This window comes from Aplidium turbinatum, chromosome 4 (assembly GCF_918807975.1).
Source record: "Aplidium turbinatum chromosome 4, kaAplTurb1.1, whole genome shotgun sequence".
Classification (NCBI taxonomy): Eukaryota; Metazoa; Chordata; class Ascidiacea; order Aplousobranchia; family Polyclinidae; genus Aplidium; species Aplidium turbinatum.
This window is the reverse complement of record NC_137475.1, coordinates 39,536,825-39,560,022: the sequence shown is the minus strand read 5'-3', so window position 1 is coordinate 39,560,022 and position 23,198 is coordinate 39,536,825. Positions and strand designations below refer to the sequence as shown.

The following is a 23,198-nucleotide window of genomic DNA, read 5'->3' as shown; positions in this document are numbered from 1 at the left end:
GTCCCTTGACTAAAAGCCAAAAACAAAGAACTATAAAAAATAACTAACAGTCACTATTATTTGACGTAGTAAGCAAGTAGTGGGGGATTGCGGCAAAGTGTGGTCGCGGGCCATATTACCATGCAAAGACCGGAATCTGTTTGCGGGCCGCTCAAAATCTCGTCGCGGGCCGGGTCCGGCCCGCGGGCCGTATGTTGCCCGCCCCTGGATTAATGTGACCCCCATAAGGTATTAATGTGACCCCACAAGTGGGGATTGTTGGAGCACTGCACGGGCTTAGTTCGAACATACATCGATTTTATTTATATATAGCCTATAACATTCAAATATATCCGATTGATGTCAACAATCAAAAGCAAGTTATTCTATGTCAATGAATTTATTAGAGATTGGGGCTTGGCAAGTTAACAGGGAAGACATGCAGTGATTCACTATTTATGCAGTATTCAAAAATGTCTGCCAGTCAATGTCAACAATCAAAAAGTTTTCCATGTTAATCAATTTTTGTGGACTGTAGCTTGACAAGTTAAGAAAAAAGACATAGCCTACACGCCCTACAGAGATGTATTATATGCAGCAATGCAAAAAGTGTTTATCAACCTATTGCGATTAATCAGGTCATAGGTAAATTGTTCGTAAAACAATTGTTCGTAAACAGTTGTTCGTAAAATTAAATCCGTAAAACAAATCTTTGCAAAGCATTTCTTTGTATACATCAATTCTCAAGTGCATGCACGAAGAAATGCTTTACGAAGAACTAAAATTACGAACATCGTTTAAGAACAATTGACTACGAACAATTGTTTTACGAACAACCTGTTTACGAAAAAAATGTCGGACACTGAATAATCAAACATGTTCCAACTCATACCATTCAAATGTTTTAAATAACCACATATACTCTTGAAAGTGGAAACGTACTGTCGTGTGACCACTAAGCGAAGTAATTTGACTTTCTCTGCTTTTTATAGTAGGCTACTATGGCATCTGCAGTCATTAGCGTTGACAGGGTGATCCAGGGGGTACTTTTAGACCCGGGCCCGGAATAATTTTAGGGACTCATAGCTTTTCCAAGGGCCCAGGAAATTTGAAAAAGCCACAGCTTTTCTTTGGATATTGTGCGTTTTTTTTTAGAAGTGTGTTGATTTGGTCCGGAGGATCTCGTTAGTACCGGGCCCGAAATATCCTTTCAACGGCTCTGCCTGCAGTCAATATAGACCAAAGGACTTTCACTTTCCGCTCTAAATCACTATGTTAGAAGAGATTTCCCAACAAGTTTAAATTTTAGTTCCAAGCATAAAAATCGGAACAACTTGTACCATCTTCACACATCTGCTCTGAACCGAATGGAATTAATGTGACTGATAGATATACCATCGATATCAATCACTAAGAAGCAGTAAACATTTTCAAAACAATCTAATTGTTTCTTATATGATTGGCTGAGGTCACCGGTAGTTGAGGAAAACTTTTTTCCAGAAACCTAAATCTTACAGACTAACAGAGCCTGGGTGTCAAGAACCCGACCATACGGCTCCGACCGCAAAATAGTTATTTCAAATTACAGTCAGGAAGGGTTTAAAATATTAACATTTTATGTTACAACACATTTTTGAAGAAAACAAAAATATTATTGGACTATTAAGCCTGTTGTCGATAGCCAATTTCAGCATAAATCTATATAACATGACTAGACTACTGTAAGTTTACTGAAAGTAGAAGAAGGTTTTAACAATTGCGAGAAATAAAATATAGCCTACAATATTTGATTGATGATGGAAATATTTATATTCAGAATGAAAAAGCCGGAGCTTCTTTGGAAGCTTCATCCAAACGATTTCTCACAGTCTACTTGTACAAGCTTTGGATTACCATGGGGGCTCAGTCACGACAAATTGACAATGTGCGCTTGTGCTGTCTCGGTTTGTTGTTGAAGTGTGGCTGCCGATAAATGTTTCCATCCGCTTATAGTGCCGCAAAATGAATAGCTGCTCTTTATGTGCGTTGCTCTAAAAGTTAGACTGTCATTTCTTGATCTTGCCATTTCTTTATTCACAAATTTCGAGGGGATATCAAACTGAGCTATAGGGGCGAACAAAATAAATAATAACTATATTGTAGTAAGCTTCTATTATGTACTGATTTGCTTCAGATATGCATACATATTACATTTTCCTATAAAGTTGCATAAAAGAAAAAGTACATTTGCAGGGGATAGACCACAAACATTTGCATAAGTAGGCTAGTGCAAAGAGTGCAGGTGAACGATGACACTTTACTACTACTATGAAGCGAGTCCACGTGTAACACTTCAAAACTGCATCGGTTGGTTCATCATGTTGAATTGACCTTTTCTACAAAAACATCATTATTTTTCCACAAAAGAAGAAGCAAATCTTGTGCAAGATGTTACGAAGTGTTGCACGATGAAATTATCTCAGTCTACCCCAAAACAAAAGCTTGGCAAAACCGCAAAGCTACAGTGTGACATGTTTATTTTTAAGGATAACCTTAGCATACCTTAGAGATAACCCTCTGAGCTGTAGGCTATAAAACAAAATATGTAGCCTAGGCAACCTTAGTCTACCATAAACTGATTCAGGTAAAATTTGAAAAAATCCTTTCTTGCATTTTCTTAATAAAAAAACTTGAAGTGACAAAGCCTTTATAGGTTGTTCCTCGTTGTTTCGCATTCTTGTGGAGGCTTTTAAAGCAGGGCCGGTTACCGATTGTAGAATTCTTGTTACTGGGAATTATTTCATCCTTTAGGTGCCGCTGAATGAAGAGCAGTCCTGAAATGCGAATACTGTACCTTATTACAGCCAGGATCAAGAGTTCAAAGAAGCTTTCTTGGCCCGAGGATAATAATTCCCATAAGAAATCACATCGTATCGACAATTATTTTGGTTTATTGAATTAGGCTAGCCTACCTGCACACCAGTTCATGTGTTGCCGATGTAAAAGAAGAACATTTAATTCATCAACAACCTGGTTGCTGTATACCCAAGTGCATACCAGATCAAAACTAGGGTTTACAGCTGAAGAAGGGTATACGAAGGATATAGGGGAAAGTGGTGTAACGTGGACCAGTGTGTAATTTGGACCAGTCCCCTAACTCAAAAAATAAAAATCGTTTTGTCAGTATTTTTGAACAGCTTGAAAGAAAAAATAATAATAGCCCGGATGTGAAAAACTCAGCTCATTAGGTTTAGAAACGTGGACGGGAGATTAGAATTTGTGGCTTTGGGTATGCTGATGTTATTTTGGGGAGTTGGTTGCTAAGCGCTCAGACGTTACTGGCATGACGTTTGAGTCTGATATGATGTTGGTATTATCTTTAACCTATAAGGAGATGTTGTGCTCAATTACAAGACTTATAAACAAGTATGGAGTCATAGTTGGTAATTTTTAACAGTGCATGACAGTGTGTAATTTGGACCAGTCATCTCACCTATGCAGCATCGCGTCAGTTCAAGATTCCCAAAGCTGTAGTGTTAAAACATGTCCATAACAGGCTACCAATAAATATGCTACACAAGTGTCAAAAACCATTGGTCGACAACTTGATCTTCCCGAAAATGTTGAAGATCAACTGGTCAAACATGTTTTGGAAATGGAGTGAAGATTTTGTGGTTTATAGGTTTATATGGTTTATAGGGGCCATAGATTTAAGAAAGCTTGCATATGACATTGCGTCTGCCAATAATATCAATACCGGCTTCAACAGTGAAAAGGGTCTGGCTGAAAAAGATTGGCTTAAGGAATTCTTGAACCGTCATCCAGAAATTTCATTTCGAAAACCTCAAGCAACTTCAGTTGAAATTACATAGCCTACTCCAATGGTCCAAAATACACACCCCAATGGTCCAAAATACACACCATATGTGTAATTTGGACCATTTTTGAACATTTTTTGTTGCTTAATTATTCTGTATTTTTTTTATTGTATGTGATTTATATTTTCTACACTGGTTTGCAAGTACCTAGACTGTATCTGGGTGAAAAATAATACACATTGACCGGAAGTTGGCTGAGTGGTGCTTATTTTTCTTTAAGGGGTTGAAAATACACACCTTTCCCCCAGCTTAGATATGTGATAGTGGAAGTCACAACAGTGCCAACAATTTGACTACGTATTTTCCTGAGGATAACGACCAATGTCTGGAAGCAAACTCGTGGATTATCCAATCATTTAATGAAGAACCAACTGAGGATGAGGAATTATTGGAACTACGGACTGATTTAAAACAAAAATACTCATTCCGAGAAGTGGATTACACAAAATGTTGGATTTCTCTTCTTGAATTTCCTGAATACAAAAATCTCTCGCAAAAGCCATTGATGTCTTGGTGCAGATGCCTACTGACGTGTTATTGCTTTAAGTTGCATTGTAATTTACGTTGTTGCTGATTGCTTCGTTGCTGATTGCTTTGTTACGTTGCCTTAAGTTCCTTTGTCGTTTTTACTGGTGTTTATTTTCAGTCTCAATTCAGTTTGCAGTTTATGTCGTCAGAACAACCTAGTTGCATTTTAGCGTAATAAACTTCTTAATAGAGGAATTGTAGATGGTTTCACTACATTTTATTACGCTAATAAAGTATGGATCTAAAAGACTTGCGCCCTAGACTCTTAGCTGCGGACCCGCAAAGTAAAGACGCTAAACGACAATGGGTGCATTGGTACAAGTCTTTTACAATTTATCTAGAAAAGCTCGGAGAAGTTTCAGCTGAAGACAAGTTGAATTTGCTTATAAATCATATAGACGCTTCAATATATGAACTGGTGTGTGAGACAACAAATTATGATGAAGCTATCGAACAACTGAAGCGCCTTTTTGAAAAGGTTTCTAACCCCATGTTTTCTCGATTTGTTTTAAAAACTAGGAAGCAGAAGCCAGATGAATCACTAGACGAGTACATGCATACCTTAAAGCGATTGAGCCTCTCCTGTGACTTTCGGGCCGTATCGGCAGTTGCGCATAAAGAGGAAGCTATACGTGACTCGTTTATCGCTGGGATTTCGTCAAATCACATTAAACAACGCTTGCTAGAGGACAAAAATGCTTCGCTACAACAAACTTTTGATAAAGCTCGATCCTTAGATGATGCCCAAACGTTTTGCAATCGTGTCGAAATGACTGCGAGCCAGACTCCGTCTTCACTTGATTGTGGCGCAACAGCTTTTAAAACACGTCCTACCTTTAAAATTGAAGATTCTTCAGATAAGGAAGAAAGCTCAGATGTTAGCGCCGCGTTGGTTGAAAAGTGTAACTATTGCGGAAATAGGCGACATAGTAGAAGATATTGCCCTGCTCGTGAAGTTATTTGTTTCAAATGTTCTAAAAAAGGTCATTTCTCAAAAGTTTGTCGTCTTTCCAGGGTAAATCGAAAACCTATTTATTCATCTGCTTCTACTCCACGAGATGTCATTATGAATATGACAACCGAATCTTTCGACACCCACGCAAAGGTGGCAATGGAAGAGAACGCCGTTTGGTCTAACGAATGCAGTACCTGGTTTTCAACGGATAATGGACAACATTATCAAAGACTACGAGTGCAAAGGTACGTACGCTTATCTTGACAATATTACCATTTGCGGGAAAACCCAAGAAGAGCACGATCAAAATTTATCAAAATTTCTTGCTGTAGCTCGAGAATGCAATCTAACTTTCAATGAAGCAAAAAGTACTTATTCGGCAGATACAATCGACTTGCTTGGATATAGAATCTCTAAAGGTACTTTAAGTCCTAACCCCGAAAGAGTGGAATCTTTACTAAAAATCCCGCCTCCAAAAAGTAGTAAACAACAGCAGAGGATTGTCGGTTTATTTGCGTATTATGCGCAATGGATTTCGCGTTATTCTGACAAGATTCAGCCTCTAATTCGAAACACTACCTTTCCTCTGAATGATGCAGCCCTAAACTCTTTCGCGACGTTGAAAGCTGAATTGGCTCAAGTTACGCTTGGGGTGATAGATGAAGAAATTTCATTTACAGTAGAAACTGACGCATCTAACATTGCCATTTCAGCCACTTTAAATCAGAACGGGCGACCCGTTGCTTTTTTTTCCAGGACACTCAACAAAAGTGAAAAAGTTCACTCAAGCATAGAGAAAGAAGCGACGGCAATTATCGAAGCCATTCGAAAATGGAGTCATTTTCTAGCGGGACGCCGATTCAAACTTGTCACAGATCAAAAATCGGTGGCATTCATGTACAACAGCAACAACCATGGCAAGGTAAAAAACGCAAAAATTTTGAGATGGCGACTGGAACTATCACAGTACGATTATGAAATTGTTTATCGAGCAGGGAAGTATAATACTGCTCCCGACACTTTATCTAGAGTGTATTGTGCAACTATGATGGACAATTCGTTGTATGAAATTCATGCGGCCTTATGCCACCCTGGAGTAACTCGCATGCATCATTATGTTAAAACAAAGAATTTGCCTTATTCTATTGATGACATCCGTAAAATGACATCCGCTTGTGAAATTTGTGCTGAGTTGAAACCTAAGTTCTACAAGCCAATTGAAATTCCATTGATAAAAGCTACGCAACCAATGGAGCGCTTAAGCATCGATTTCAAAGGACCTTTACCTTCTGCTACGAATAACAAATACATTCTGACTGTAGTAGATGAGTACTCTCGATTTCCTTTCGCCTTTCCTTGTAGTAAAGTAGACACTGAAACTGTAATCTCGTGCATGTCTAGTCTTTTTGCAATGTTTGGTAAATGTGGTTATGTGCATTCGGATAGAGGTGCATCGTTTATGTCTAAGGATTTTGTGTCTTACATGTACAGTTTGCGTATTCCTACCAGCAGAACCTCTATATACAATCCACGGGCTAATGGCCAATGCGAAAGATACAATGACGTAATTTGGACTTCTGTAAAACTTGCTTTGAAAACTCTAGATCTTCCTATTTCTAAATGGGAGTGTGTTCTACCTGATGTTTTACATTCTATGCGCTCTTTATTATGTACTGCAACAAACGTGACGCCACACGAGCGATTTTTTAATTTTCAGCGTCGTTCAAGTCTACGTCTTTCCATACCTACTTGGGTTAAATGTCCTCAAAAGGTTTTATTGAGACGACACGTTCGTGCTAGCAAGTATGAACCGCTTGTCGAAGAAGTGGAAATGACTCATGCAACTCCGAACTACGCGCACGTTCGTTTCGCGAACGGACGCGAAACCACAGTGTCAATTCGTGACATCGCTCCAACTGCTCGTGGTGGCCTTGACGAGTCGACTCTTAGTTTGCCGGATCCTGGGAGTCCAAACGAAGGGATAAACAATCCATCTGTGGAATTTCCCGAACAAATAACAACTAATAATGAGTCTGTCAATGAAGATGCACCTACCCCGTCATCGGAAACTCATATACCGACTGATTCCAGCGAGCGCCCCATGCCCCGGCGCTCATCTCGTTCAAGGCGACCGCCAAACAGATTTGTAAATTAATTAAATGTATTTAATGTATTAGCGCCTTTAATTTTTGTTGATCCCTATTGATAATCTATGGAAGGGGTGAATGACGTGTTATTGCTTTAAGTTGCATTGTAATTTACGTTGTTGCTGATTGCTTTGTTACGTTGCCTTAAGTTCCTTTGTCGTTTTTACTGGTGTTTATTTTCAGTCTCAATTCAGTTTGCAGTTTATGTCGTCAGAACAACCTAGTTGCATTTTAGCGTAATAAACTTCTTAATAGAGGAATTGTAGATGGTTTCACTACACCTACCACTTATTTGTGTGAAGAAGGATTTTCCAGTCTTGTTAAGATCAAGTCAAACAAACGAAACTCGATACTTGACATTGATTCTTTAATGCGGGGAGGAATAGAGAAAGAGCTAACACCACGTTATGTCCAACTTGCCGAAACAATGCAACAACAAGCTAGCTATTAAATCAACTTCAATTTTGACGTTTTTTGCACTTTTGCATGCGTAGTTTCTTGTGCCCAGTTCAAGACTACTATAATCACTTTAACAAACAATTATTTAATTATTAGTTTTTTCTACTTCCTGTGCACAATTAAACATTGCTATTTGTGAGGTATACAAAGTTATTAAAAATTGAAAAAAGGTGTACCACGGACAAAAAGGTTGAAGAGCACTGGATAGACCAGGAGTGTGCATTGTGCAAATCGTGACCAGCGAGCTTAAACTTTTTGATCCGCAGAAAGGTCCAGATTTTAAATACCGGTAATGTGTTTGCTATAACCTGGTTAAATAGGCCATGCCTGAAAAACTAAAAGTGCAGTACATAAATACTGTACTGTGTTACCGGCATAGGCGTAGCCAGGGGGGGAGGCGAAAGGGGCCCCTTAGCGTTAATTGTTGACCCCTGGCCCCTTAACGTTGTTGCCCCATGGCCCCCCAAATTTTCAAACTTTGGATTCCGAAGTTGAACTCTTTGTTGAAAATATAATATAATTTGTATAAATTTATATTGTTTTTCAAAACATCTGGCTACACCCCCTGGGACTTGTTTTAGACATACAGAAAGACACCAATAAATTTTGCAAATCGTAAATCGCGCAAACTTTACGCGATTTACGCTTTTTTTAACTAATCTGTGGAAGCAATTTCAGAATCGCTTACTCTATTGGGTTTTTTGTAGTTTTTGTGCAGCTAAGTTCTTTTGTGTTCTCTAATTTTAGCCGCAATTTTTGTCCGTTCGTGTGTAACAGCTACCTTTAATAAGTTAATAGCTGTTTATCTGTCTATAAATTTCATACAAAAATTACCCTAAAAGTGTTTCCAGAAAGCGCTATAATCCATTATTTGAGTGTAATTTTGCAAAAATTTTCCGGAGAAGCATGCCCCCGGACCCCCTAGAATACGCGTGCCTTCGGCACGCTCTAACCCCCCATCAGCTTTATTGCTTCCATTGCTTCCCACCAGGATACGCCACTGCAGATGTCTTCAATTAAACACTTTGTCGTTCTCTTCAATTCATCAAATATTTGGCCCCCCAAAAAAAATATTTCTGGCTACGCCACTGGTTACCGGTATGATGTTACCGGAGTGCAGCAAAAATAAAATTGGTGTTACCGCAGCTCGGTGTTATAACATGTCTTGACACGAATGAAAGTAACGTTTGACACGATATTATTCCTCACAGGAAGTAAGCTTGATATATTAAGTGTGTCCCAAAACCACAACGGTATTCTGACAGAAAGATTGCGATAATAATGAATATTCTTTTGGTGGTCTTTCATCTAACAATAAAATGCTATTTGGCCAGTGAGTTGCATTGATCTCTAGGATGCCACATGAGAAGAGACTCGTTGAGATTATACGGCGGTAGGCCTATAGTGCTCAGTCGTTTGAACGTTTTAGAGTTAGACTATGTTTTTGACTCTTAGAATACTTGTTTGAGTGAAAATTTATTTCAGAGAATATTGCTTCACGGTGTAGGCTAAACAATTTGGTCGTCACGCCATATGGCTTCAGTTGAAATTTTCAAACACGAAATGAGATATAGGCCTATTCTGTGGCCTATGGCTGCAAATCATCGTGTGAAATAAAAATATTTTATTAAGGGCGCTACTCTTGTAACTCTTTTTTTGCAACAGCTGTAAAAGATAGATTATTCAGTTTGCCCCAACAGCTCTATGGATACACATTCGACACTTTAAGCAATGACCGCTCAAGATCAAGCTGCCATAGTTTAACTTTAATACACGAAAAATAGCATTGCATTTGAAGAATAGTTCTCCATTCAGCGGCATTTAGCGGATGAAAATAATGCAGACAACTGCCAGTGATGTACGCGCATACAAAAAATATTGACGCCGTCAGCGTTAACGCAAACGTTCGAAAAACCATACGCCGTATGCGTCAACGCAACTTGTAAAAAAAGTTGGCGGCGTCAGCGCATACACTAGCGTAAACTCATTTGTTTGCTAGGTGCCAAACATTCACACGGTATAAACCACTCGAAACAAACAAGTTTTATTTTGAATTTCCACGAAGAAACACAAGCATCTGAAAGTGTTCATCTGACATTTTGCTGTGTTTTGCTTCCAATATGTCTTTGCCCATTGAAAACATTCTTTCAACTGCAGCGCTGGAAGGTATTGGCGTGTTGTAGCGAAAAAAAGACATTAAAAAGTATGCGTTGACGTTATGCGCTAAAAAAACGCGAAAACTTTACGGCGTAGCCTCAAGCGCAAATTATCCAAAAAAAATGTGACCGCAAGCGTTAGCGTAAACAAAAAGTCTACGCCGCAAGTATGCGGCGTAGAATTTGCGGCGTATACGTACATCTCTGACAACTGGACTTCGACATCGATTGAATACGTTACTCTGTCAATGTTGATGCTTAGTTCTGCTTCAAAAGTTCAAAGCACTTGCCAGGATTAAATCTCCAAAAAGGCTTTTTCAACGATAAAGTTTCCCACTACGCAATCCATTCCGCTAATTATTCATTTGGGAACCGCAATCCTGTTCAGTGCAATGTTTTCTTCCAATCATATCAGGTATTTCGAAACTATTTGTGTCGCATTTCCATTATTTTGGTAAAATATCTAATCAAGTGCCCAATCAAGTGCGAAAAGACGATAGATAGTTATAACTTCTATGTTTGGAAACATACTCACATCATGGCGAAATATGAGAGACTGATTATACGTGATTTCACTAGCCTTTTTGTTCTCTTAAAGTGCACGATTGCACTGTTTAATACAAACAAACTTAGTCATGCACAACTCTTTGACGGTAGCGTAAAGCTTTCGAAGAAGCTTGATGCCAGTCATATAGCTATCAAGACAATTAGCATCAGGGGTTTTTTACCACGTAAGACATTTTTTATCAGCAAACGGAAGCGAGGATATAGGGACCTAAGCGATAAAACGAGGTGTCTATCGTAAGCGTTACATGTTAAAAATAAGCAATTTGTATGGTTGTTATCCGTAAGCAAGGTAATGAACAACGGTCTGGTGTAGGCTAGCCTATAATGTAACGTGTACGCTATGAACTACTCCATTTTATGTTAACTTGTAGCCAATGTCATTCAAGGTATGATTGACTGTACCATGACTTTACCTATTAAAAAACCCTTTAAAAACGTTGTATTTTGCAGAATATCCTAGTTTATATGAACAACTATTAAAAAAAAATGATAAAAAGCGCATATGTTTCCGTACTGCTTTTGCTGTTTACGTTTGTCTCTGCTTTTGCTGGAGAGAGCTTAAACATGGCTCTTGGACAAAGTCAAGATTTATTGGATGATGACAGAGTTTACATTCCACACAGTTCCCAGATTCCTTTGAGTGAAGAAGATCTTTTAGAAGAAGACGAGTTTTTTGTGGAAAGCGGCATTCACTCCGACTACAGCGGTGACGATATGGAAAGAGATCGAAAAGTTGTGACTGCAATGGACAAAAGCCTTGCAGCCATATATGGGATAATCACTATCATAGGATTGCTATCGAATTGTGTTGTATTTTTTGTAATATTTGGAAGAAACGAAATCAGTGAGTGTTTTGTGAAATATTTAGCTGTTGTAATTTAAATATAGATCCTTGTTAATTTGCTATTCTTGATGCTTATAGTTAGTTGTTTAGTTAGTTAGTTAAGGTAGTTACTTTCAAGAAGTTGAAATTTATTGTATTTTATAAATATTTGCAGATTCCTGATGAGGGCTTAAGTTAAGCCGATAACTTTTGACTGTTAAACTATTTGTAAATGTGTAAAAAATATACTGTTGTAATGCTCAACCCTGTGGTATTGTTGTGTCTTGCCTGTCTTTGGTATTCTTATATTGGTGACAAACACAAAATAAAAAGAGCTAAAAAATGTATATGTTGCATTGACTTTCAACATTATGCAAACAATGGAAAATCAATTTCAACAATTAATTCTTAATATTTAAACAATTTGCGCATTGCTTTCAAAACTGAATTATTTATTTGATCTAGATTCTAGATGAAAAGCCACTTTCAAAGTTGACTTGCAGGCTTGTCGAAAACGAACTAATTTTGAAATACGCTTGGTGTGGCCAATTGATTAATAGCGGTGTGGTGAAATAAACAACTGTTCTAATGAGGTAATTGTAGAGATGGTGCAGTTTAATGACTAAAACGTTATGTGTGTCTTTATGTTTAAGTTTATGCTTATATCGTAACCTACTTCACATAAGTTGTAACTTACTGCAGGTAGAACAGTGACCGCAATTTATGTAGTACAGCTTGCACTCGCCGACAGTGTCTTTCTTCTCTCTCTTCCCATGTTTATCATGCAAAAAGCGATCGGAAGTTGGACATTTGGATCAGGTAATGATTGTTTTTGGTTCAGTATTATCCTTTCTACTCAAAGCAAATAACCTAAGCATTTCAGGAAAAATAGGCTACAGTTTGATTGATTGGAGGAATCTTCATCCTCGAAAGCATCTTGATGAAGCTTAGTCCAGGCAGTTTCGCTTACTTGTAGAAGCTTTGAACCACTAACGCACGACCGGTTACCGAAGCTGACAAAGTAATCTTTTGCACATTGTTAAAGTTTTGTTGCGTGTGAATTATCCATTCACTGGGTGCCGCTAAATGGAGAATTGCTTTGAAAATGCGTTGCTCAAGTTCAATATTTTTGGTAAAGTTTGATTTCAACGGTTCCACATTTTTACTAACGTTGGATTTCATGTCAAAATACTTTAACCGAACGTTCAAAACCATGAAATGACACAAATCTTGCTTTGATAAACTTACCATGAACTATTAGTGTTTTCACGTAAACACCGGTCACAAACAGAAAAACTCCAAGCGAAAGGCGAGAGGAAAATATGCTAAGCAAATGACTCTGGTCATGAAGCTCTTTCCAAATTCCCCAAATTGTTAGCAGCAGGGAATGCGTCAGTACGCTACGCTCTCAACCTTGCAGTTACGTATTTTGCAAAAAATAGCACACTAGATTTTAACGCACAAGCCAGTTTGATTTTTTTAAATGATTTTGTGATATCATAGCTAGTGGTTTATTTAATCGTTTTTCCACCAATTTGTTCGTCGTATCCAGGCTTTCACCCGGTGGTTGAAGATTTAGATTAAGTGGACGGGAAGGCAAGGAAGCCAATCTTCGTGTCCACCTTCAGGCATGCCGTTAAGTGTCCTGCCACAGACACAGCCGCATGCTCTTGAGCGGTGTCGAACCGGTGCCCTCTCGATTGCCGTTCCAGTGTTCTCACCACTCGGCTATGCGGCCGACTTTTGACTATATACCAAATACCAATGACTATATTATTTGGAAGAGTGTCAAGAGTTGTTTCTGAATTTCACTTCCCTGACCTCATGTCTTCTCAGACAAGCGATTACAGTTTATTGAACTGCATACCTAGTAAGTTCTTTTTCCCATGTTGCCTTCGTCCAGCATGGTTGATACAAAAATTATCAGCAAGTTGCCATTAAGATCATAAGGTGGTGATTAGCAAAGTGAAGCAAATTGAAACGTTGTATTTTGTGTAACAGAGACAGTGTTGCATGTAGCTCTTTGGACTTGCAATTTGTTGGGCGAGCGATTGTTTGTTTTGGTTATAAAAAATCTCTTTTTGCGTTTGCTTTTGTGATTTTGCATAGCCCAGCCTACTTGTTGCAGAGCTGTTTGAAACAAAAATAATCCAATTTTAACACGAAGCGAATTGACATGTTATTACTTGCTAAGCGTTATTACTTGCTCATGTTGCATACATTTGTGATCCGCGGTGAAGTTCAGCTGATCGCGACCGTGCTCGATCTCATGCTCATTTTAGTTTCAAGCAGATCGTAACGCTTCTTTTTTGTCGCTTCTACATTTTTTGACACTGGCATTGTTATGACCAGAATTGGTTTTGATTTGATAGTCAGAAATATAATTTAACTGTTGCACATTACAGTACTATTGGAGTAGCTGTAATATTAGACAATACAGCACAAGTTGATACTTTGACAATTATTTTTATTGTTTCAGTTACTTGTACCATTGGCCAGACTATCAAATTTTTGAATTACTACGCTGGAATTTTCTTTCTTACCGCCATGAGTGTTGATCGGTACATTGCTGTAGCCTTCAGCACCACGGCTAATCAGGTATTATGACAAACTGTACAGGAACATTAATCAGTCTTTGCTTTTAAAGTTGTTTCTGGTCACTTTTGAATTAAATGCTTAAAAAGGCGCATTTTCTATTCTCGGCCCAACCATATCACACATTTTAAAAATGCTTTTGCTTTTGATTCTTCTTTCATGAGTACAGACTTGTGGATAAACTGGATAATATTCTAGTTGTATCGGAAACATGATCAAAAATTAGAATAAGAACAGTCATGCAAAAGTCCTACTGGTTGTAGACAGATAAACGAATAAAACAAATCATATTGTTAAACATATCGCATTGGCCAACCTGTGTTTGAGAGTCGACATGCAACGTGAAATACCTGAGATTCGTAGATGGGCAATCTAACGTGGGAAAATCAACATATTATAAATATTTTAAACATGAAAAAGATCCAATTGGCCTACACGTCTTTGCAGAAAAGGGTGCATTCGTTTGATTGAATTGATAAATAAAATTACAGTATCACCAAAAGCTTCTAACTTGAAATATTATATAGCCTACTTTTTTATGAAGACAGGGCTGTAAAAAATTATAGACTTTTACTTCATGATAGTCATAAACTGCAGCTCATTGCAAAACAAAAATAGAACATTGAGAATAAGTCAGAAGATGAAAAAAATGTGAAACAAATTTTTAATTAACAACTGCGTCGTGGTCGCGTTGCTAAACCTTTATAATATATTGCAACGTTATATAAAATACGCTGTTAAAAAAAAACGTTGTGTAGTTCTTCATATCATTCGGCATGAGATAACAGATGATCAGCTACACGGTTGAAGATTTATTTACCGGATATGTTGCCATGATTCTGAGGAGCTGTGTTATGATCCTACCGGAAAGAACATCTCTTTCATGACTAGTCGTCATTTCCGCTCGCAGTTAGCAGCACAGGGGTGACATCATTTGGCATGTGTACGTAATGCAGCAAGGGTAGGACGTATCCCTGGACTCTGAAGTTGTTTACTTGAATTTCTTGCAATTGTTTGGTCATCTGATGCGCAGTTTGACCAATGCTGCAAGTGACAGCACGGTTTGTCAAAGGTTGAAAGCACGTTCAATCCACTTTCCAGCACGATGTGTCAAAAACGGAAATGAGGAACGCACAAAAACGGAAAGGGGATCATCAAACATTTTTATCTGAAATTTAGGGAAATAGACATGCAAAGTGCAACTAAAAATGCGATGGCGGTTTTTCTCAAAAACAATGGCCGTTGAATCAACTTCTGAATACTTTACCAACCCAGTAATTGTACTTTGATTCAAGCTGAGGTGATGTTGAAGCAGAGTTGATAACCTTGACATAGGCGGTTTGGTCTTCATTTGTTTTCTACAGGGCCTACGCTAGAATAAACTTTCACAAAAAATAGAAAACTAAAGTTTCTTGATGGTTTTACGGGTTTAAACGTCAAAGTGGCCTAACACCTTTTGATACACCATGGCCACCTAAAGATGCGGCCTGATTTGTCACATTTTGCAGAAATTTCCAGGTTTTTCTAACTTTGGGCGAACGTTTAAATAAATTTTTCTAAAATTTAGATTTTTACGCTTTCTTTATTCTTTTCCCCAGATGACATAATAGGTTTTAACATCCTCACATGTTGAAAAACAAAGAAAAATTGATTTCGAAGATTTTAGTCAGACTGTTAATTTTCAATAACAGTCTGATTTAGTGTTTTTCAACTTACTTTTTCTCATTTGCTACTGCTTTCCCAAGGCAACAAAAAAGTTTTATGTTATTAGGAAACCGCAAAAAGTAAAAACATCTCAAAAAATGTCAGTCAAGCACTGGCAGTAGCTGTAATCAAAATCTGCAAAATGTGACAAATCAGGCCACATCTCCAGGTGGCCATGGATACACCAAGATAAACAGTCGTTTTTTTACTTTATCCATTTTTTTCCTTACCGTATCTTGAGAATGAGATCATCGGCCGCACCAATAAAACACCATTGGCCCCATCATTTTGAAATTCTGGTTTGATTGAGTCTGAATCTAATTAAGCTAAGAATAATTGCCGTGGTTATTCTCTCAGCTACGAACAAAGAAAACAACCTACATCGTGTGCGTCATAGTATGGACCCTTTCAGCCGTCATGACACTCCCAATTGCAATTTTCGCCAAAACAGAAGATGTGTTCGGGACTTCCTTTTGTAGGCTCCAGTTTCCGGGTTATCCTATGGTAAACGATGAAGATACTGTTATCATTTACAGGTATGGAATTCAGGGGTGGATTCAGCAAGTAGCCCTAGGGGAGGAGGCTTCAACAAAACACAATGATGTGTAGATCTTCATAAATCCGACCTTGCAAACACACTTTGAATAAGGTTACTTTTCTGTTTCGTAGGAGGGTGATTGCCCCCAATTGCCCCCTAGATCTGCCACTGATGATATATAGCTTTTTGTCGTATCTCGACTTTCTCAAGTGGATAAAGATTTATGCTAAGTAAGCGAGAAATCTATCGTTATGTTCACTGGGAACAATCGACTGGTGACATCTTTTTTTCGTTGCTTTGTTGCAACTTCGATGTTTTCGTGACCATAATATTTTAGCTCGCAAACATACAATGGTTTTTCTCAAAGTCATTTGCTAATCTTTTTGAGGTATTGAAATAGGTGCGTATTTCGATTTGGTGTCATGGGATAGCTAACGCATTGACGGTTTATGGTCTATTGCTGCCATCCTGATGGTCTCTTCCGCTACGCAATATATTGTTTAATTACTTTATTGCATAGCGCTGTCGTATCCAGGCTTACACCCGGTGGTTGAAGGTTTAGATTAAGTGGACGGGAAGGCAAGGAGGCCAATCTTCCTGTCCACATTCATGCACTTGAGTAGTGCCGAACAGGCGACCTTTCGAACGCCAATCCACAGCTCTCACCACTTGATTATGCAGCCGTACAAACAAAATAAATTATCGAAATAAATAATACATAGACTGGACCGATGTTTTCCGAAAACAAATACATTTTTTTGGATGTTTCTATGTTACAGCGCCTGCATTAAATACTATTTTGTAAAGTATGTCTGCTAATCAGTTTCGCAAGCAATTGATTCTAATTTTGGTAGGTAAAATTGGCAGTAGGCCTACCCAGAATGCTTTCAACTTTTACCACCTTCAAATATTTTATAATACATTGTATTTGCATGTCAAAGCGAGCCAAAATACTTTGATTCCGCAACCAACAATGATACCCTTCAACAACATAATTTGACGGAATCTTGGGAATTCGAAAATGACGATGCCAGTAAGTTCTCAATGCATTTTTCTTGTTCGTAGTAAACACAAAATAAAATATACGACAGCTGATGGCTTCTGAAAAGCTTAAAATAAAGAATTTAAAGAATATTTAAGTAGATAAATTCATTCACTATATTGAAGACTATATCAACTGAGGTCCTTTTTAAAACAAGATTTCTCATGTAAGTTTAGATATAATCCTCAGTTAAATTGCATCTATAGGCTTATTAATTAATGAAGTCACTTTGCCGGATAATAAAAGTTAGATTTCTGTGATAAAAATGCACACATTCTGATGCAAAGGTTTCTGATGAGAGAAGTTTATCTTTTGAAAGTTCTCAAGGATAAGCACGAAGTGCAAATGGAATTAACGTGAACGTACTTGTGAACATCGATGCTCTTTATGTCAAGGGTCTCTAACCATCAGATTGCAACCCGGTAATGGGTCACGAAAAAATTTCTACAGGGTCGCAAGACCACACGTTCATGAAGGCCATCATGAGTGTTAAGTGGTTGAAAGTAGGCTAATGTCCTTATAGCCACATAGAATGAATTGATTACAGTGAAAACAATTACAGCCATGAACTAAATACGTGCAAAAGAATGTTACCTAGAACCTGTTGTACATCTATCAAAGCAATAACGGATCCAAGAAAAGGGCACTTGGGCACATATTTCCCCCCAAAATCGAAAAAAAAAACATGTAAATTGTTTACATTTTTGCATAATTTTAGCGCTCGTTTTGCTCGCTCAATTCCATGTTATGGCCTAAATCTAACGGGTGGCATTGGAAACGCATGGTTTTAAAATGAATTTAAAGAAAGAATAGTGCCGATGAAGTTTTAAGGGTTTCTCAAAAATTATGATAGCTTACTAATGAAATATTCCAGAGTAAACACCTTGCTCACCAACTATCTAACAATGACCTAATTCAGGTATGAAGTGAAATGTACCTGTATAAACTACCAGAATTAGATAGATTTTTGAATTTTTTCTTCACGCTCACACAATACTAACCTATACAAACCTTCAACAAATGAATTATTGAAATCTTGCTGTAGTCGTAAAAGAAAATATATATAAAAACGTAATTTCAATTTCTTTTTCAATTAAACTTGTGTACAACCAGGCCAAAAGCAAAGCTTACACAGAATCGCTGCACTTAAAGAAACAAACCAGTATTATTAGTAAGCAATAAAACTTTACCGCAATGGTAATTGTGTAATACCGTACCTAAAAGTCAAAACTTTTTGCAGAACGTCCATCTTTTACGGAACACTGATGCTCTGCAAAAAAAAACGTTGAAAATTATTGCCCTAAGCACTAAGTTACTTGATTGCAGAGTTGCAGATTGAAAAATACTTTGATCATGAGTTTTTTTATTCTCAGACTACGATGATGAAATATACTCAAGCGAGGCAATGGATAAAGGCTTTGAATGCATGCACGAAAGCAATTACACCTCTCTCAAAAACTGGCTAATTGCTAACTTTGTTATCGGCTTCCTGATTCCATTTCTTATCATATGTAAGTACCACAGGTGATGTGGGCTAGCTTCCATTACATGATTAGTTGTTAACATAGCCTATGCTAAAAGACTAAACTCATCTAAATAGATTAACCAATGGACTGGCCTGATAAACAAAGACGTGACAATAAAGTTGTTCGCAATACTTTTGGACGATGCTTGACAAAGGTTTGATGTGGGATAGTCGAAAACGTTTAAGAACTTTTGCTGTCTTGTGTCATGATAAGTGTTGTGTTTTTGCTTGGATCCAGCTGCTCTTAAATCGAAAAAGCATCATCGCTGCTAAATCTAAATTAAGTTTATTGTGAAGGCATTATTTTTGTTTTAAGTAAAAACACTGTTTCAAGCAGCTATTACTAACTATCTTACCATTATTATTAACTTAATTATTTTTCCTGCAGCAACGAGCTATTTTCTGATTTTGAAGCGGTTGCGACTGTCGGAAGACAAACTTGGAGCCACTAAGAAGAGTGGAAGGCGCACTGCAATAGTGCGCAAACGCGTGACTCGAACTGTAGCAGCTTTGGTGATTTGTTTCGTCATTTGTTGGTTACCGTATCACCTTTTCCGTCTGTCGAAAATTCAAGGTGGGCAATGACATGAAATTTTTGAAGGCTTTTACCTTTAACAGTATCGCAACTTATTGGTTAGTACTTTTTCAATTTCCTTTGGTCAACCCAGGTTCGACTTTTGGTTAGATCAAGAAACAATTTTCAAAAATGAGTAAAATTTGAAAAAGATTATGAAAAAAAGGAAAAATACTAAAAGTAGAGTCTGTGCTTGCGAGAGAAGATCGATCAAGCAGCAGTTTTTTCTGCACATGATGAAAGTTAGAAGTTAGCCCAAAAACTTAAAGACAATTCAAAATAAATTTCCAGTAAGCAGATGAGCTATATGTCAAATTTATCTTTTGTTTATTAGTTTCATTATGCATTTGTAAGTTTTGGAACGCCAAATTGGAGCTTTCAGTTCTCCAGGGTAGGCTAGTGGTCATATCCTATAATAGACTATAGGCCTATATAGGTTATTGCAATGATAACTATCGGAAATAAAAAATAATGCAACGAGCATTTTATGTATGAAAGCCCATAAGCTATATCTTTTTCTAACGTTTTCAGATAATACGCAGTGAAAGTATTTCCAATAAACAATGTTGGAATTGGACCAATGCAAAACAATAATTGGCCTATATAAAATTCGTGATTAAAAATAATACAGTCGTTTTTAAAGTTCACCTAAATTACTTTTTTGTCTTTTAGGATTTAAAGCTTCAGTGCTTGTTTGTAAAGGTATAGAAGAATACCTTGTGGCTCTAGGATTTTCAAACTCAGCTCTCAACCCAATATTATACACATTTATGGGCCACAATTTCATGGAACGATTTCGTGAAAGCGTTGACATTACGAGGCGTCGTTTGAGGCGAGGCAGTATGGCCTCGATGGCTGGGCACGTCACTAAAAGTCACAGTGATCATGGAGGGGTAAGATAGATTTTGTTCCTTCACAAAAAGTGCCAAATTCTTATTTTAAATAAAATATTAATTTTATTACGATAATTTAACTGGATAATACTGTAGAAACCTATTGCCACTTACGTGTGGGAGGTGGGTGCAAATCTGATTTCAAATTGCTACATTAATTACTTTATATTTTAGACCACAACCTTCGCCAGAAAAGTAAGCAACATAGTAGGATTTCGTCGAACCAGCAAGATACCCACAGACCAAGAGGCAGATCCTCAAAATCGGAGATTTAGCAGAGAACATCAGAATGGAAAAAAATCAAAATACGGAGTCCCCTTGTTAACTTTTAGCAAACGAAAACAAAACAAATCCGGCTGGGAGTGCGCGACCAAACAGGTATTACCGACGGATCACATCAATCAGGAGTCATAGCGCCCAGTAAGAAACAGTGTAAAGTTATGAATAGTTAGGCTTACGCAATTCAAATCCAACTGCGAGAACGTTTTGATTGTGATGACTGATGTTAGTTTGATTGATGGAATCTTTATTTTAAATCGACCATACTTTGTGTGTTCGATTCCCGCTTGGAGCACGTTGTTCTGTTCTACCAAAACAACTAACATTGTGCTTGAAGATGGACATGGATAGCTTAATAGTTTTATTATTACTCTTTGCTTGTGAACCAAGTTTTCAACAACTGAGTATATCAGCTTGATTAGAAAAAAACATTTTTTTTACCCGACGAAAAACTCTTGAAAGTCTTTTTGGTAGGCTATCCAGGCTTATGCCCGACCGTTGAATGTTTACAGTAGATTAATTGAATTCGGAGGTAAAGAAGCCAATCTTTGTGTTTACCTTTGAGCATATCTTTAAGTGTCTTGCTAAAGACACGGCAGCGTGGTCTCGGGAGGCGTCGAACTGACGACCATTCCATCGTTGTACCAGCGTATCCACCACTTGGTCAAAGCAACGACCATATGACCAATATTTGAAATTCATGAATGCAGAACTAACGTACTGATTTCTTTACAACAAGATAATTGTCCTGGAAAGCTTCCACGTGAAGTTTTTTTTGCATGATTATTAGTCTTGCAGTGGTCTCTGACAACGCTTTTTTTCTTTTAACTTGATTCATATTTGATATTTGCTTGCAGAAGGACCGCTCTGAATGCACAAGCAGAACTCACTCAAATCAAACCGAGTGGACCAAAGTACTGCTTGACAAAGACACGAAATACAACGATACAAACATTTCGCTTTAGTAGGCTACTGACACTGTACAGTAACGCCTACTCAGGCAAGAGTGTTGATCAATTTTAATTAGCAAACTTGTTTTCACTAATTGCAAAATTAAAGAATTGTTTTACGTTTACTTTCAACTTTTCATTTAACAATTTCCAATTCGATTTTGAAATCGAAGCCCCGGGATCAAATCTTGTTCTTGGGCGTATTGAGCTTTCTTTATTTTCGAAACAAGACAGGATGTAGTTTTGTATTGAAATACATAAACTTTCAAATGTTTTAATTTGAGCATTCGTATATTTTCCGGTAACTTTTGTGCCACTGCAGTCTGTGTAGACTACTGTGGCAGGCTATGTATTTTATTTCTGTTTTTTTTTTGGGTTCGAATATGAGGAATCTTGTAGCCTATGATGCAAATAAATGATGATAATAAATCGGTAATTCTTTCATAAACATGCTGGCTTAAGGCAACCCACTTTAGATTGCAATGTGCTTTCTGCGTTTAGAGAGTCTTGTGCGTTTTGTTTTCGTTTCGAGTTGACAAAAAAATAAAATTGCTTTCGTTTTGACACCCAACAGCACAATTTCTCGCTGAGAAATTTAAATCAAAACGAGATGAAACAAAGAAGTCTAAACATGGAATTTAATCTCAAATCAAATGTAATGTTTCTAACTATTTTTGTATCAAACAGACCAGTGTTATATTCTATACAAAAATATCACCAGTTGCTTTTGCTCTGCTTTTACTAGTCTATAGCCTGTATGATAATTTGCGCTGACTACTGAATCACTCTTCCGGAATAATCATTTCAATTTCGTCAATTTTGTAAGCATTTATAAATCAAGTACCGTACTTCATGAAGAAACAATAGCAGCAGTAGAACTGTAGTTTATTTTTTTTCACTCTATAGATTCTAGCACAACTAAGTTTTCGGTTAGAAAATAAACTTGTCTTGAACATCCTCATTCTCCACAATTTCATGTAAATTGAGAGTGTTTTAAAGCAGCGTTGCTCAAAGTTTTTTTTATGCCTATGCCTCATTTCGTGAGTCTTGGAGGCGGCATTAAAACTTTCACTCATTTTTCCCTTGAAATTCGGTCTAAGCTTAAAGATTATACACTTAGAGAACAGCCGAGGCTACCTTCTACACTTTTCTTGTTATGGGATATTTTTGTCTTTTTCCAACAAGCGCCTGAGTTCAGCCCCTGACTGGGTTATTTAATTGGGCTATTGTGTACGTTTGTGACAATCTTGTGGGTAGCCTATTGCTATCCAAAGATTGCTCATCACTGACATCTTGCGGAATCAGACCATTGTAAGTCAATCCAACACTTGGCGATATTTCAGAATTGAATGTTCCGGCATTCGATCAATCACTGTCGTATGACGTCGTTTAATACTGCAATTTGTTTTGGTCTTTTGTGGTTTTTAAATGCGTCATAAAGTGCAATAACATGTCATAAACTTCCTTGTATCTAGATCTTTGCACCAGAAACCAACGAGTAATATCAACTCAAACAATGGAAATTTTGCCATTTTTGCCCAAACGTAAAACATGCACCATACAAAATGAAAGTAGGTTTAAAAATTGGCTATTAAATATGTTTTGAATATATTTTATTTTGGCCGAC

At 37.5% G+C, this 23,198-nt stretch overlaps 1 protein-coding gene across 1 annotated transcript; it reads left to right on the top strand.

The window, feature by feature from the left end:
- The first annotated feature begins 11,212 nt into the window (after positions 1-11,212).
- Positions 11,213-21,940, top strand: LOC145769153 (somatostatin receptor type 2-like). The gene is made up of 10 exons (XM_082580744.1): positions 11,213-11,492; positions 12,174-12,290; positions 13,951-14,069; positions 16,128-16,306; positions 17,250-17,341; positions 18,724-18,861; positions 19,264-19,449; positions 20,122-20,342; positions 20,517-20,720; positions 21,479-21,940. The coding sequence occupies exons 1-10, from the start codon at positions 11,213-11,215 to the stop codon at positions 21,584-21,586; spliced, it is 1,644 nt and encodes a 547-aa protein (XP_082436870.1). The 3' UTR covers positions 21,587-21,940.
- Positions 21,941-23,198: the final 1,258 nt, after the last annotated feature.

Excerpts from the sequence above, each read along its gene's own strand:
- LOC145769153 (XM_082580744.1), top strand. The coding sequence starts at position 11,213 with ATGGCTCTTGGACAAAGTCAAGATTTATTGGATGATGACAGAGTTTAC. Across the intron at positions 11,493-12,173 it reads ATTTGGAAGAAACGAAATCA|GTAGAACAGTGACCGCAATT; the intron begins GTGAGTGTTTTG and ends AACTTACTGCAG. Across the intron at positions 19,450-20,121 it reads CCGTCTGTCGAAAATTCAAG|GATTTAAAGCTTCAGTGCTT; the intron begins GTGGGCAATGAC and ends TTTGTCTTTTAG.